This window comes from Emydura macquarii, unplaced genomic scaffold, assembly GCF_026122565.2.
Source record: "Emydura macquarii macquarii isolate MOO-44397 ecotype Brisbane River unplaced genomic scaffold, CSIRO-AGI_Emac_v2 contig_2897, whole genome shotgun sequence".
NCBI classification, from domain to species: Eukaryota; Metazoa; Chordata; order Testudines; family Chelidae; genus Emydura; species Emydura macquarii.
The window spans coordinates 19169485-19186074 of record NW_027133034.1 but is presented as its reverse complement, the minus strand read 5'-3'; the positions used below and the strand labels follow the sequence as shown (position 1 = coordinate 19186074).

Below are 16590 nucleotides of genomic sequence, written 5' to 3'. Positions count from 1 at the left end.
TTGAGTTTTTGAATTACTGTTTGAGGCTAAGGCATCTTCAACTGGAGTGGAGTAAGGGCATGCAGATGAGCCTCTGCTAGCAGCCAAGAGCCTGACATTAGCCAAGGGGCAATCGAGCCCAGCAGCATACCAGATTTCCCCATTAGTTGTTTTTGCTGAAACACTATTTACAACGTAGGACCATAAAGTACCTTTCTAGTACATGGACAAGTTGGTTCATTGTGAGACCCCCAACTTCCTGACCTATGTGTTTAAGTTCATAATGCTAAAGCCTTTTGAAGTTGAATGTGTGTTGCCTATATTAGGGCCTACTCCTATTCCTATTGAAGCAAAGGGAGTTTTGCTCTTGTCTTCACTGAGAGCAAGCCTGAGCCTATAGTTTTGTAAAGTGCTTTGGAGGTCATTTGGGATACAAGCTGCTTTATAAATACTGTATGACAGGTGACAGTGATGTTGCATAATATTAAGAATACTATTAAGGGTCACTTCTATAGTTGTTACCCTTAAACTTGGCAGTTGCCTAAGATAACTAATGTACCTCATATTTACAGTATTCCTTGGGTATTTCTTATTGTAAGCATAAGAAATATTGAAAGTAACCTTTACCTAGTTATCTAAAGCAAAATTATTTTCTTAAGGTGGTCACGCAACGTTCTTTTTGAATGCTAGGCAATAATGAAGAGCTCTGCACTGTGGGACTCACTGAATTAGATCTTCAGGGGATTCTGCAAGACCCATCTCTTATTTTTATTTAAAAAGGGCATTGGATGTGACTTAGGGGAGTTGATTTATTGTGAGGAAACACTCTTGGTATCAGATACCATCTTTTTATAGTGTAGGTAATTGTCCACTGGACAGACTACCAAAGGAAGTGATCATTTCATCTTCATTTTGTTAACTTTAAATCAATAATAGCTATCTTTTCTGAAAGAGATCCTCTGAGTTCATCCACAAGTTATTAGGCTCAGTTGTGTTCACTTATGTAGTAGGGAAGAATAATTCCCTCTGCTGCTGGAATATTTCAAGGGGTGAAATACTAAGGCATGTGGTTAGGCAAGAGGTCAGACTGAATGATAAGGGTCCCTTTTGGTCCTTTATGAGAAGCAAACTTCTGTGTTTCTTAATCTTTTAAAAAATCAGATTGCAGGCATATGCTCTGGGCTGTGTAGAAAGATGCAGTTTATAAATTTAGGAAAAATATTTGAATAACGTGCACTTGCACTAATGAGCACAGCAATAGATGGCATGATTACAATAGAAAAGGTTGATAGTAATTTTATTGTAACTACAGTGTTGGGGAAAACTAATTTTTGTAGGTACTGCTCAACTGCTGTTGTAGGCTTTCAGTGGCATGACTTAATCACTGCCTTAAGTAAAAACAGACTTTTTATTTTAAAAAATCTCTTCTATAGGAACTTCAAATATGCAGATTATAAAAACTACTGAAGTATGAAAATGTATACAATATCACTTAAAATTGTGACTAGAACACACTACATAGATGTAGTCTTAGAAATTAATAATTTGTTGTCTGTGATCACTTTTACTAATGAACTAATAATGAAGTCTGAGTCAAATTTCATTACTTTATCAGTTGTGTCCAGTTCTGAAATCACTTTTTGGTCACTTGCTTAAGCTTATAGAAGTTAAAGGATTTTTTTATTCACTTTCCCCCACTTCATAGGAACCTTTTGAGGATGGATATGCAAATGGAGAAGAAGGGACTCCTCCTGGGGAAGCTGATGCTACTTATGCTGCAGAGAGTAAAGGAATAGTCAAGTTTGGCTGGATAAAAGGTGTATTGGTAAGTGAATATGTGGTATTTCAAGCCTTTAAATAGATGTGACTTTGCTAATTACTTTACATTTTTTGAGTGGCTGTATTTCTTAGCAAGAAGAAAAGGTCAGTTGCAGATCTTTTTTGCTAAAAAGAATTCAATCAAAGATCAATAAACAAGTTAAAAAGTTTAGAAGGGGAGGTCTAGAAAAGTGATCTTTGTCCTACCTCTTTAGTGCTTCAGGATTTGAAGGGAGCATGACCATCCTCTTCCTCTTACTACTGTCCCATCATTGGTTTAGGATTTTGATGTTGGTGAATTATTTTCCCTTTTCTTCCTTATATATACCTCTTTGCGTCTTTAGAAATACTTATTCTTAATAATTATAAATCACTCTTACATTGGGGCACTCGATTCCTTACCTCAAAATTGTCCATCTGTTTGAGCCTGGGAAGATTATTTGGATTGAAATGGAAGAAAAATTAATTATTTTGATGCTAAGAAAGAAAGTATTACACAAAATATGTAAATAACCTATATTTACTACGAAAATTCTGAGATGCTGAAGTGGTTATAAAAATTTCATTCTCTGTCAAATTGTGTAATTTGAACACCAATTCAAAACAATAACTTCTTGACATATTCAGCTATATTAGAAGTAATTTCTTCATGTAAGGTGGGTTTTTTTTGTGTTAAATTTTGGATTTAGTCCAATGAACTTCATCCTCATTCCTTTTCATTAGTTTTAATTAAAGGTTATCCATTGTCTTGCTGATTTAAAGCTGTCACAGAGCTGATTTGATTTAAGCTTTGTAAGACCAAGGACCAGTTATCTGACCTCCATTGACTTTGCGAGCGATAAACTTAAATGCTGGTCTTCAAAGTGTGTAATATATTTGTTTACACCAAATTTCAAGTCAAGGTTTAAACTCCCTCTCCCACAAATACATCTTCAGAAAATGCACTTTTTCCTCATGCTTCCTCAGGCTAGATAGATGTTCCCCAGAAACTTTTAATTAAACGCTTACTGGAAGACTCACTTCTACATTCCACAGTGGATTAAGAATTTGTTTAGTAATCTTGGACAAAGTCCTCAGAATTGTTCACCTTTAGTGATTCTTGTCTACTTGAGATATGCTTCTCAGATGAATAGTTAGAGACAAGCTATGCATCTGTTTCCACTCCAATTACGTCTCACTGAAGAGCCTTTTGAATAGGCTTTCCAGATCTCAGCAAATCCCTAGACAAGCTTCTTGTTCCTGGAGCTTCTTGGATTTGAAGAGAGGCGCATGTCTCCCAGCCTATACCCATTTTATTTAATAAACTTTTCAGCACATTACCAAAAGAGAACAATTTAATGATCTGTTTTAAGATCTGCTACTAATTTTATTACTTAAATTCTGCAAAATAGAAATTCTTAATTACTTATACTATTCTGTTGAGGAGTAAAAAAACAAAAACAAAACCAAAACACAAAGATGAAAGGCAATAAAAACCTTTTTAAATTGTGTGCAGAACAGTAGGGTTCAAAACAAAATGTTCAGAACCACAGAGTTGCAGAAGAAGTGATATGGCCTGTTCCTGAGACCTTTCCAACTCTTGCCATAACTAAACTGTGCCTGTCCTTGTTTGAAAATGAAGGAGGAACAAAGGATATTACATAGAGCTGGGGACGTAAGCAGCGGAGGACTAGCACCAATGCTCTAATAGACCACTAGAAAGCTGGGATTGTCATTTTTTTCTAGTGGTTTACGCTGCAGTATGAATTTTGAACCCTCGTGAGCAAGAGAAACTCATTGGTCTCTGTGATCAATTTGGTATTTTTTTTATGGAATTGGTCTAGAACCAAAAATACTAGGTTTCAGTTCTTGAATCAGTGTAATTTTCCATCCCTGATCAAGATAGAGTTTGATGATAAAACAATTCTTAGTTCCCAAGGTTTGAAAAATCAAGAACTCCAGCCAACCAAGCTAGTAACTCTCATTACCTAATAATGTCACTCAGTCGCGGAACATTTGAGGAGAGAAAAGGGGGTCTTGCTATAGTAACTAATCCATTCAAAGTTTTAAGTATGAAAGCAGCTGTAGATTTAATAAATTGTTTGGTGTACTTAGCTGAAATAATTGTGTGTGTTAAAACCATGCAATATGACAAGATGATATGTCTTGTATTCTGTTCTCCTAGGTACGATGTATGTTGAATATTTGGGGTGTGATGCTCTTCATCAGACTGTCATGGATCGTAGGACAGGCTGGGATAGGTATGTGCAATTTTAAAAAATTTGACATCTTATTTATTTTATTTAATGCAGTTGTATGTATGGAGGCTGAGTAACTTCTAAATGAGTTATCAATGATTCATAATTGTGGGAGGGGAACCCCTTAATAATGCAGTTGTGTTGCCTGTTACTCAGCCTGGTCATAAAATTCATAAGAAGCTAATGAAAAACTTCTGCTGGAATACCTAATCTGACTCTGTTTCATAGTTCTTCACAGTGAGTTATATGTTTTAGGTTAGATCTCAAAAGTAGAGATTGATAGATACGGAGAGTGTGTGATAACATCTATACTTTTAATTTGGCCATGAAGGCTTAGTCTGGCACTGGACTACAGAAAGCCTCACATCTGTAGCAGGTTCTAGGGAGCATAGCTGCTATGCTATTGATAAAGAAGGTGCAGTGCATTCTCCCCAGCAAATCTGATCAGTTCTCCCTGATTGCCACTGTACCCGCCCTTGCTTTCTAGGTGGGGAGTGGTGGAGGAGAGGATGATAGAAATGGAGGTTTCTTGCATATCTGTATAAGAGCTATGCCCAGCCTAATGTTATCCAAACCTATGTTTGGAAAGTACAATCAAGCAATTTTGACACAAGAAAGTACAAGGCACATGTACTTTTATGAAGATACAATATGTTAAAAATCAAAGCTAACTTTTTTTTATTTTCAAAGGTCTTTCTGTCTTGGTTATTGCAATGGCAACCGTTGTGACAACTATCACAGGATTGTCTACATCAGCAATAGCTACCAATGGATTTGTAAGAGGAGGTAAAACTACTTTTGTAAATATTTCTTTGTATTTTAACTGTGGAAGTGGCTAAAACTATGCCTCTTTGAGAAAAGGTTCTGATTAAGTCTCTGTTTCTTCTCCCTACTCTTTTTTAAAAATGATAAATAAGTATTGATGGCATGAAGGGAACATAGCTAAAAGGATTGCCTTTCCAGGAAATGACTGTTCTGCAATGTGTTTCCCCACCCCACCTCTTTTTTTTTTTTTTTTTTAAATGCATTAGTTGAGTAACTGCATCATAGTTCTAAGTGGTAGCTCACCTTCCAAATTTTGCAGAAATGCTGCATTGTTTTCCCGCATAATTTTTTTTTTGTCAGGGGAGAGAGTGAGTCACTGCCTTGTTACTGATTGATACTATTTAAGTATAAATTTCCAAAACCTAGTTAGTGTTCTGTAATAAGAAATTAAGGGATTTTTTTAATGCAAAAAGTACCTTGGAAATAAAACTATTCAGGAATAAATCCATCTGCTCATATATTTGCTTAGTAATGCCTTTTTTATATAGTATTATTTCTTCAGTACTGTGTGTTGTTAATTATCCTTGACTTCTGTTACATGGTTTGGTTAAAATTGAAAGAGGAATTTTGACTTTTTCCTGTAGATGAATCCATTGGATGAAATAATGTGAATTTCCTGAATGTCTGAAAAGAACCAGAGTGTGGTTTTAAGTTTACAACTCCCTTACTATATATTAATCTTTCCAAACTCAGAGTTTAGACTCAGATTTTTTTTTTTTAAATACTAATTCCTTCTCTCCCATCCCATACCTTTATGCAGACTTAATCAATATCGCCTATTCTGAAGCTGACATATTACTGGAAGCAGAATATGCTGTCTTCAATTTACAACACCAATTATCTGCAACTCTGTGAAATTAATGGACTTCTGCGCTGTATTTCCCTCAGTCCCTCCAATTCTCTTGAAATGGAAATATGAGGATTTTTTTCCTTGCACAGGTTTTATTCTTTAAGTAGGATACAGCTTCTTTTAGGGTCTAAGTAAGTTAAGATCTGTATGAGAGGTTAGATTATTGCTGTTGAAAGCCATAAAAGAAATAAAAGTTCACATGCAGAGGACAATATTAAAATATAGCATCATAGAATTGTAGGACTGGAAGGGATCTTGAGAGATCATATAGCTGAGTCTCCTGCACTCATGGAAGGACTAAGTATTATCTAGGCCATCACTGAAAGGTGTTTGTCTAACCTGCTCTTAAAAATTTCCAATGACAGAGATTCCACAACCTCCCTAGGCAATTTATTTCATTATTATCAATTATCAGTTTATGCTTAATTACCCTGACAGTTAGGAAGATTTTTCTAATGTCCAACCTAAACTGCATTTGCTGCAATTTAAGCCTGTTGCTTCTTGTCCTATCCTCAGAAGTCAACAAGAATAATTTACTTGCCTTCTCTTTGTAAGAACCTATTATGTACTTGAAAACTGTTATCATGTCTTCTCTCAGTCTTCTCCAGACTAAATAAACCGAGTTGTTTTCAATCTTCCCTCATAGGTCATGTTTTCTAGACGATTATTCATTTTTGTTGCTCTTCTTTGAACTTTCTTAAATTTGTCCAACTCTTTTCTGAAATGTGTTGCCCAGGACTGGACACACTACTCCAGTTAAGGCCTAATCTGTGCGGAGTAGAGCAGGAGAATTACTTCTTGTATCTTGCTTACAACACTCCTGTTAAAACATACCAGAATCAGTTTGCTATTAGAAATATGACATACAAAAGCTACCTTTTGCTGATAAGGCCAGCATAGGGAGATATCACTAAGGGAATATGTATGTTGTTTGTCTGCAGATTCATTCTTAAAACATGGAATACATTTTTTTAAAAATACAAATTTCCGTAGGGTCAAACTTGTTAAATTGCCTTTTTTTTTTTTTTTTTTTTAAAGATGTTACTCTTCCGTCTAGCCTCAGATGCCCCATTTTCTGTTTAAAAGGCTTTTGTGCGTGGAAGTTAAGAGATAAAGAATATCTTTCAAGTTAGCTAATATAAAGAAACAGTTTTAAAACTGAATATTTGTCTTACAGCTTCTGATATTGGGTTGTCATGACATTCCAAGTAAAGTACAGAAGGATCCCTTGACAATATTTGAAAGCTAAAGAAACTCCAAATTGTATAGATTCAGGATTTATCATAAACCAAAGGATTTTATCAGATATAACTGTTCTCTTTCTTGTTGAATTCATATGTTAGTATGTGTTCTTGGATTGTGAGAATTTTTTTCCCCTAACCAGGGAACCGTTGTAACACAAGAAACAAATCATTCTGCACAATTGGTTTGACTCCTTCCTATCAAGTTGTGTGCTGTACCTGTCAACATTTATTTCCAGCATTTCGTATAGATTAGTTCCTGTTTAATATTAGAGAACTAAAGGGCTGGCTGATTTTTCAACAGATCTTTAAGAAATTATTTTATTGCAAATGAGGAGATATTCACTTAATGCCACATTTTGAAAATCTAGAAAGATATGTCAGGTCCATAGCTGGACTCCTCAAAATTATAGCATTTATGTTTTGAGTACAAAATGAATTTTCTGAGAATGTACAAGTAAAGTTAACATAGTTGGAGTTAAAAATGAAGTAGAGTGGGGAAGAGGAAGGAGGAAGAAAGATCCATAAGAAATGTTGCACCATGTTTCTTAATGATGATCCCAAATGATCTTAATGAGGATTCTTCAAATTTCCATGTAGTACAGACTTGCTGAAGTCTCATGCACTGGTTACATCTGAAGAACGATTTTTTAGGATTCATGATCTGCAGTTATTCTTCCTAATTGAAGCTTTTTTAAGAAATAATGTTATATTGCAGAGAATTTCATGAATATCTGTCCTCTTTTTAAAAAATGATTGTAATCTCCAGTTTTTGATAGCAATGAAACTTCAGGCTGCTGTTGGTAGCCAAAACTCCTTTCAGAATGGCCCTCGTTGTTCCCAATGGAAGTAAAGCTAAGCTGCTTTCAGGGTAGCCCTGGGCAGCATAGGGAGCAAGTACTTTGTAGCATGTAATAACTGATACAAGGTAGTATTTCTTGATTATATATGCAGGTTTATGCTTATCTTGAGCAATATACCTGGACGGATATTCTTTTATTTAAAAAAAAGAAGAAAAAAAAAAAAGCACCACACACCAAATACATAGATTTACAAACAAGTCATAACTTTTTCAGTGTATGTCAGAGGCACTAGTCCTCACTGAGGAAAAGTCTAGTTCCATGTTATCTAAAGGTAAAAGTTTATCCAAGTAACTTAGCTGGGGGAAAGCATTTAACCTGCCTTTATCCTTCAAAATAGCTTTACCTGTTGAGACAGGCAAGTATCTATAAAATTACAAATCAGTTGTGTAGTTGAACAATAAGACTGACACTCAGTGCATTTCTAGGATTTTAATGCATGTCTCAGGTAATGACATAAGGCACCAGGTTTAAGTAATTTTAGTAACATGAGAAAGTATAATCTCTAGAAATAAATTGCCAGTATTTCACATACTGCATTTTAAAACAGAAATAAGGAAAGTAGCTGACATTTATTATTAGTAGTAGTAGTAGTATGTATTATTTATATTATCATAGTGCCTAGGATTTAATAATTTGCATGATGCTAGTATCTGTGCTGTCCACATGAATAATTAGAGTTCTTTTGGTGTCCGGAGTTCTAAAGTGCTTTCATACAATTTCTTTTCTTTTAGGAGGAGCATATTATTTAATTTCCAGAAGCCTGGGACCTGAATTCGGTGGTGCAATAGGCCTAATCTTTGCATTTGCTAATGCTGTTGCAGTAGCTATGTACGTAGTTGGTTTTGCAGAGACAGTTGTACAACTGCTGCAGGTAAATGGATTACGTTAGCTAATTGTATAACTACTCTGACTTTATACTAATTTGATTAATTCTGGTTAACAGCGGCATGTATTGTTACAAGCTTATGATATGCTGCAATGTTACTTGTCATATTAATGCACTGTTTAATAATGACAAATTCAGTTTGTTCTTATTAAACTCATTTTTTTGCATTTTGCCTTTTTTAGAGTGGGACTAAGCTAAAATTTTAATAAAAATCAAATTGACCGTTTAGACAAAAGGTTGCTTGCTAATAAGCATCTTGTTGTTGTCAAGCAGTCGTTTAAAGTTTAAAATGTATGATTGTGTGGTAGAAATGTTTCCAAAATCCTTTTAACGGATTTAGAAAGATTTTAAAATGGGCAGAAGATAATAGAATGAAACTTAACTAAAAATCACAAGAACGATCTAATTTCCCTGGGGCAGAAGTTGATTGAGAAAAATCTTTAAATTTGTGCTTACTGGGAAGAAGAAAACTGGAAATTGGTAATGTGGGAAGAGACTTGGGAGTAATAGCGAACATGTCTGTACAGTAATATGGCAGCAAGAAAAGGTCAGTGTGTTTTTTGGGTTGTCTACATAGGGCTATCAGTACACATATGGTAGGGAGGTAATATCCTTCTCTGTATTGATCCTTTGATATAACCACATTTGGCATACAATAGATTATTCATTCTGGGGCAAATTAGGATATAATTCAGATGAGCGACAGCAGTGATTAAGAATTTAAAGAGCTAATGTATGTAATTTGGTAAATGACTGCTGAAGATCCCGGGGTACAGAGGTCTACAAATATTTGAAATGTGTAAACATTAAGTAAGAAGAGTAATTATTCATCATAGTTTGAGAAGAGTGGACTGGGGGGTATAAATGTTCCTTTTCTTAGTGCCATCTGAATACCAGCAAGAATTTCCCAGCAATAAATTGTATTAGCTTGTAGAATAGTCTCTGAAAGGAAGTGGTAGGGGTTTCATTGCTGGGGATATTTATCTTGCACTAGTAGGAAAAATACACTAGATGAATTCAAGTTTCCTTTGTCTCTAACTTCTGATTATGTGATTTCTCTAGCTGCTGCTATGTCACACAGGTTGTCATACATTCAGAAGTTGGGTGTTATATGGAGTTAAGTGATAGTAATTGAGTTCTTAAATATATTGGGCGAAAAAAGCTACTACTAAAGAGGTGCCTGAAGAAAAGCTCTAGAATCCGTGAACTCCCTGTCTACAGAGCAGTTATAGCATGGAGAGTGGTAGTGGCATGGTATTGTGGAAGGGTTTGCATTGTGTCAGCAGGGAGCAGCATGTGGATGTTAGTTCAATGACTGGCTTCTTTATGGAGCCTGTCTATAAGGTTGCGGGCTGATGTCCCTTCTGTTAGCTGAAAGTCATCATTGCCTGTTCACTCACTTGTTTGTGATGGGATCATTAGCTATTTCATTTAAACCTCTGAATATTCCTCATATGGACCTATTTTTTTTTTCTTTTGCTCACTGATATCAGAGGTTCAAACCAATGGTCTAAAAGAGGAAACTGTTTTTTATTCAGTTTCTAAACCACTACCCCCTCTCTGTTCTGTAATACAAAACAGACATTCTGCATTGTATGTAATGGTCTTTAAAATTGTTCTCTTCTAGGAAAATGATGCACTTATGTTGGATGAGATGAATGACATCAGAATTATAGGAGCCATCACAGTACTTATATTGTTAGGTATCTCCGTAGCAGGAATGGAATGGGAAGCAAAAGTAAGTAACTGTGATCTGAAATTTAAAACGGTGACCGTATTTATATGAAGAGATTAGAGGAGCTCATATAGTCTTATTATGCATATTTTCTTCTAGAATCTGTTGATACTTTTTAATATACATTTGTACTTAGTAAACACCAAAGCTTTCCTTGAACTTCTTTTCAAATCCATTTTATCTGATAACTGTATGCTTTCCATCCATATTGAGTACCTGCTCTGGATATCTGTCATAGGTTTTACATATTAAATTGTGACATTACAACCTAATCTCCCTATTCCAACACACTGAGACCTAGACTACCTGGGGGGAAGGCAAAACAACTCCAACCAGTGTCAGCCAATCTGGCAGTGAGGGGAAAATTTCCTTCCCAGCCTGCCCAAGGAAAAGGGGCAACTAGCATAATGTCCCCAGTGGGTCAAAAGGGAACCCATTCTTTTTGCCAAGTACGCAAGCAGGTGCTGCTGGCCCAGTCCTGCCAGTCTACATGGGGTATAAATATCTCCCCACTCTTCTGGACAGCATGAAGGGGAGTACAGTGACCTAGTCCTACCTGGCCCCATTTGTTTCCTGTCCTTCCTGTCCAGGCTTGTAATCTTTCGTCTATCTAGATACCTGCTGTAAGGGAGTCCTTGAAGGGGTAACACCCATTTTCTTCCAGCTGGACAAAGACCTCCACGAATAAAGGTTGCAGTTGGCATATAATGTGTATACTGTCCACAACTTGGTGGATAATGCAATTAAAGACCACATAAATTGTCCTCTTTCTCTCATATTGGACAGCTATTGATCTGGATGTTGTTCATGGGTTTAGACCTGCTCACTCCAGTACAATGGAACTTAAGAGGAAGGGGGAGATGAGAAGATTGCTGCTGCACCATACTTTGATCCTAGCTTACATTCCCTCCACCTGAAAGAGCAGTTTCAGACCCACTGATCTGCACAAACATTGGCATTGGAGGGAGAATTTTCTTTGACTGCTGAGAACTTCAAATGAACTAGATTTTTGGTAACTGGAGCACTGAATTTCCTTTCGAAGATCAACTGAGGATTCCATATGCTGAATCTACTTTCATGTATGTGGCAGGGGGAGTCACTGTGGCCTAGTCCAACCTGCCACTTTTACCACATCTTGCACTTTATGGCTTGCTTTATGGCTGATCAGTTTAGCACACCCTCCACTTTGCTTGTTCCCAGTGTAACTTCTGTATGCCTTCCCACAGTATCAGTGCAGCCTAGCCACCTGCCATTTTAATATCTTCCCTGAATCACTCAAGAAATGGTGTGATCTAGCTTCTTAAGCACAACAGAACTCAAAAATCAAATTTTTCTGGTAGGTGATCAGGTTGCCATTTTCTGTAACTAAGAAAATTCAGAGGAAACGTATTTGATGCGCATATTATTAGGCATACCCTCATTCCTGATATTGTTATCCAAGCTGATATAATCTTTGTAGTCCAGATGAAGAAAGAGGGTATTCACAGTACATTTAAGTAAATTTTTAGCAGTAAGTTATCCAAGGGAAGAGAATTTCTCTCCTGGTAGTCCAGTGGCAGTGCCAACAGCAATTCACAATTAATTAACTTCAAAATAAAACAACACTCCCCTCCCCCCCACACACACACACCTTAGTGTGTTCTCTGGATGTTGCCCATTTTTTAACTTCAATTTCTATTGAAAAATAGTTCTATTAATGTATAGAAACACAGTTTATAATCTTTGTTTTTCAATACTCTGCTCAGGTAGCCCCCAATGTCTGTTGTTCGTAATCATTTGTATTGTGCAGATACAAGTCCAGTGGACAATGTTGCACTCCTAAATCTTTGCCATTAACTTATTTCAGTCTCTGTTAGTGCCTGAAAACAGTTGGCAATACTTTTTTGAAGCCATATTCCTAAAATCTGTAGGAATATTTTCACATTGCACAGCAAAAATAATAATTGGACAGCAATGGCATGTGTATGCGTGCCCGCACGTACTGTTTCTGTGCCTAAGAGAGAGAAACTTGAATCACGAGACCACTAGAATCTCTCTCTTCCTGGAGAAACAGAGCCTGCTGTCAGAGCAACTTGCACCCTGGGCAATACTTACCTTAAGACCAGTTGGCTGAGTTACCAGAAATAGGCAGCAGACAAGTGGGAGCTAAACAAAATATTTTGATAATACTCTCTCCAAACACTTTTCATCTAAACTTGTGTGCAACTTAAAACAACAACAAGGTCCTAATATTTTGCTCTCAAGAATAGCATTCTGGTGCATGGAAGACGGCTTGTTTCTGTGGGCATCCATACTCTTTCTGCTAATTGCCAAAATGGTTTGAAAAATGCTGTAATCCTGATCACACTATACTGAATTCACAGATTCTAGTTCCTTAGGCTAATAAACTTAATAAATCTTAGGCAGATACCAAACTCCAGAATCTGCTTCTGAATGCTCTGCTTCACCATGAGACCTAAATCCCTCTGATGGTCCCAGATTTGATCTTACATCTTGAGAGTCTAAGTCACGAGTATGGGTACATTTGGGAGGTACTCTAACTTTCTTTTCAAATCCCTGAAATCTTCTGGCGCAAGCAAGAGGATTCGGAAAAATCATTTACATGGTATGTAGACGTTGGCCTAAATCCCTTCAGAACCTGTTGGAGAAATCTGACTTCCCATGAATGGAAATCTGACTTCCCAGGGAAATCTGAATTCCCTGAGGGATTAAACCTAGTTTATCTGAAGATTAATTTCTCCATTTTTGGGGTTGTTAATCAAAGACTTCTGGCAGCAGCTACACTCCCCACATCTCCTATTGGTTTACTGATCTTGCGCAGGGGAGACTAATAGAAAGATGGAACTTTAAACCTTTTTCTGCATACTTTTGGTGTAGCAAAATTCTGGCCATATTTTGGTGTAGCAGTTTAGTTCAGTTGTAAGGGTGAGTGAATTGGGAGCTCTGTCAACTTTATAAAACCCCATTATTCAATTCTTCTGTGGAAGAAGAGGTTATTTTAGTGCATGTCCTGACTGCATGGACTGAGAAATAAGATTTGAACAAAAGCCATCTTTTTCTTACATACACGGGACCAAGTATCATGAATAAACTTTGACTATTGGATGGTAAGTGGACTCTAAAGTTTGAGACCCCTTGTCTTGGGGATAAGATAAAACCACTGTATGCTTTTAATGCTAGATACACTGAAGTATATTCTGCAAAGAATTTATTAAAGTTTTGGACTGAAAGGCAAGACTGTTCAATGAGACCTGCAGTCTGGACACTTTGCAATTCTATCAAAACTACAAGATGGGCATTTTCTTCTTAGTCCTTCCAGCTGTCCTAGGTCTGAACAAAGCAAGCAATTAAAATTAAATCTGTAAAAAAGCAGTTTTCGTTCTTCATGGAGGGTTTTGTTGCCTTGTATTTGATTCTTCCTTCCATAGGATTTGGCTTTTTACTGCTTGCTGCTTTCCATGGGTAATGGCAAGACCAGTGGATACCAATGTACGAAAAGGAAAACTAGCTTCTATACTAGTAACTTTTATTTCTCATAATTGAATATACCCTTTGTTGTGGAGCAGGCCTTCACTGTACATCAGATTACTGTTTGTAGGACTGACCTCCACAAACTTTACTTTTTCTGCAGTGGTCTAATTTTTTAAAATTAGTTTCTATAGCCTCAGTTTCGGACGTAACCTTCTGAAGTTCTTGCATGTTGCTGCAGCAGTCCAGCTGAGAAAAGCCCAGCGCTGTACTAGAATGAGTGGGTCTTACCCTAAAACTGATTTCTAGATCAGATTGTGCTCTGTTATGAGAATTTAAAGGGCACAGCAAACCGTTTTACCTCTTTGCAATTCAACTGTAAAATTCCAAAACAGCATACTGCTGAAACCTTGCTCATTTTGGCTGTGAAATATTTTTAAAATAAAATTATTTGAACAATAAAAGTCATGCTGTTGTAAAGCAGTTTGTGCCCAAAAATTGACTTTTTAGTATCAGGTTTGTTTGCGAACTTTAAGTAGAAAAATGAATGAAAGCTGTTTGAATTCAAATCTTCCTCTAGTTTTTGCAACCCAGTTACATTGCATGAGAACCAGAAAATCAACTAGTCTGAATGGATTAAATCAACAAAAATACAACCAGTGTGATTAATCTTGATTTTGCAGTAATATCAAGTGTTGAAATCTCAAGGGGAAAAAAAACTTAATGATCGTTAACTTCTGTAGTCACTTAATCGCTATTTATATACATCAGCAGTTTTTTATTCCAAATGTGTCTTTTATAAAATTATATTACCACAATTTGGCTTGGAGGAGACTGTGGGGAAAAATCACTTGTTATTGCTTACACCTAGTTGTAGACATTAGGGAAGATAATTTCACCGTCTCATAATATTAGGACTATTTTTTTTTATTCAAGGCCAGTTTAATTTTTAATTTTGTCATACTTCTCCTTTTTTAGAAATCTGAGTTTCTGCTCACCCACCCTTCTCCTCTCCCCCAGCATAACCGTGTTTGGGGTTTTTTTGGTCATGTTGTTTTCCACATGACTTATCTGAATTTAATAAGTGAAAATGGACTTACAAAGTTTTTAAAATAACTGATTAGGACCAAGTCTTTCAGCTTACAGACTGTATGGTAGATACGTGACTTTGATTGTAACTTTCAAAATTTCAGGCACAGATTGTTCTGCTGGTGATCCTGCTACTAGCTATTGGTGACTTTATCATAGGAACATTTATTCCACTGGATTGGAAGAAGGCTAAAGGTTTCTTTGGTTATAAAGGTACGCTGCAACATTGACTATCTTGAATACAAACAACTTCATAGAAAAAATGAGATTTAAAATTCATATTTTGCTGTGAAATATACTTGTTATGTACTTCTGGTATTTCAGTATTGCAAAGTGAGATCGTTCTAACCCCCAAAAAGTCTAATTGTGGGTAGCCTGGGTTTTCCTAATTGCTCCATACACTTTTTTATGTATGCACACTCCTAAAACTACTTTAAACCTGGTAATTTTTATCAGCTTTATTTAAATTGTATTTACTATATCAAAACTAGTATTTTATTTTTGTTATTACTTGAAGAGATTTTTCTGTTCTACTTTGCTGATTACTATTTTGAGGCTGGAAAGACATTCTCAGGGTTTCCAAGTCTGTATATTGCTATTTTAGACATTTCTGTAACTCACATGCAAATACTATGATCTCGGGCCATGGCTAACTTGGCTGTTTTTACTTGCTTTCACATAACTACTTCAGGTGGAATTGGTAGATGTTGAGATTGTATACAAACACAGTATAGGAGAATACATTTTAAAAAATTCCTTTCTCTTAACAGCTGAAATATTTACTGAAAATTTTGGACCAGATTTCCGACGGGAGGAAACTTTCTTTTCTGTATTTGCTATTTTCTTCCCTGCTGCAACTGGCATTCTGGCTGGTGCAAATATCTCAGGTGATCTTGCAGTAAGTAGTATGTTATCGTATTGCTTCTTAATGTACAATTTGTGTATTTACTTGTACTGCTAGTATTCATTGAAATGTTTCTTTCAGGATCCCCAATCAGCCATACCTAAAGGAACACTGTTGGCCATCTTAATTACCACATTGGTTTACATAGGAATTGCAGTATCTGTAGGTAAATGGTTGATTTTTACTTATTAATTCCTGAGGTATGCTTTTAATATCGTTACAACACATATTGCTGTAGTTATATTTTTAGCATTATAGGCTGAATGTATAGTGATACCTATAACTAGCGTTTTCCTGGGGAAATTCACCCAAATTTGTTTGAGGTTTGGGATAACCACCTTGAAAATCATTATTTACACATGCAGAGTAGAACTTGTCCTTAACACTTTGAACATTCCATCTGCACTGGGCATGCTCCAAAGCCACACTGAGATGCCACTCTCCATCCCCTCTTTTCTATCCTTTTCCCCCATCCCCAAATCTTTTAATCTGAGGAATGGTCCACTGGGCTAGGAGTCTGGAGACCATGAGTTCAAATGCCTATTCTGTTGATTGGCCTTAATATTTCTGAGTATTTCACAACCCTAAATATTAAGCATATGGTCACTTCTGGCAAGAAAAAAAACAGATTGCTTACATGGCAGACCCAAGTCTCATTTCTTTATCCACACTGTCTTTCAGAATGAATGTATCAA

General features: G+C 36.3%; 1 protein-coding gene across 2 annotated transcripts in view; it reads left to right on the top strand.

Annotated features, from left to right (window-relative positions):
- SLC12A2 (solute carrier family 12 member 2) overlaps window positions 1-16590 on the top strand; it is a 107517-nt gene that overhangs the window by 27680 nt on the left and 63247 nt on the right. For both annotated transcript variants that reach the window (XM_067569260.1, XM_067569259.1), the window contains exons 2-9: window positions 1685-1804; window positions 3962-4037; window positions 4725-4820; window positions 8545-8684; window positions 10327-10437; window positions 15096-15204; window positions 15762-15889; window positions 15977-16061. In XM_067569260.1, coding sequence (XP_067425361.1) covers window positions 1685-1804; window positions 3962-4037; window positions 4725-4820; window positions 8545-8684; window positions 10327-10437; window positions 15096-15204; window positions 15762-15889; window positions 15977-16061 — 865 coding nt within the window. The remainder of the gene's footprint in view (window positions 1-1684; window positions 1805-3961; window positions 4038-4724; window positions 4821-8544; window positions 8685-10326; window positions 10438-15095; window positions 15205-15761; window positions 15890-15976; window positions 16062-16590) is intronic.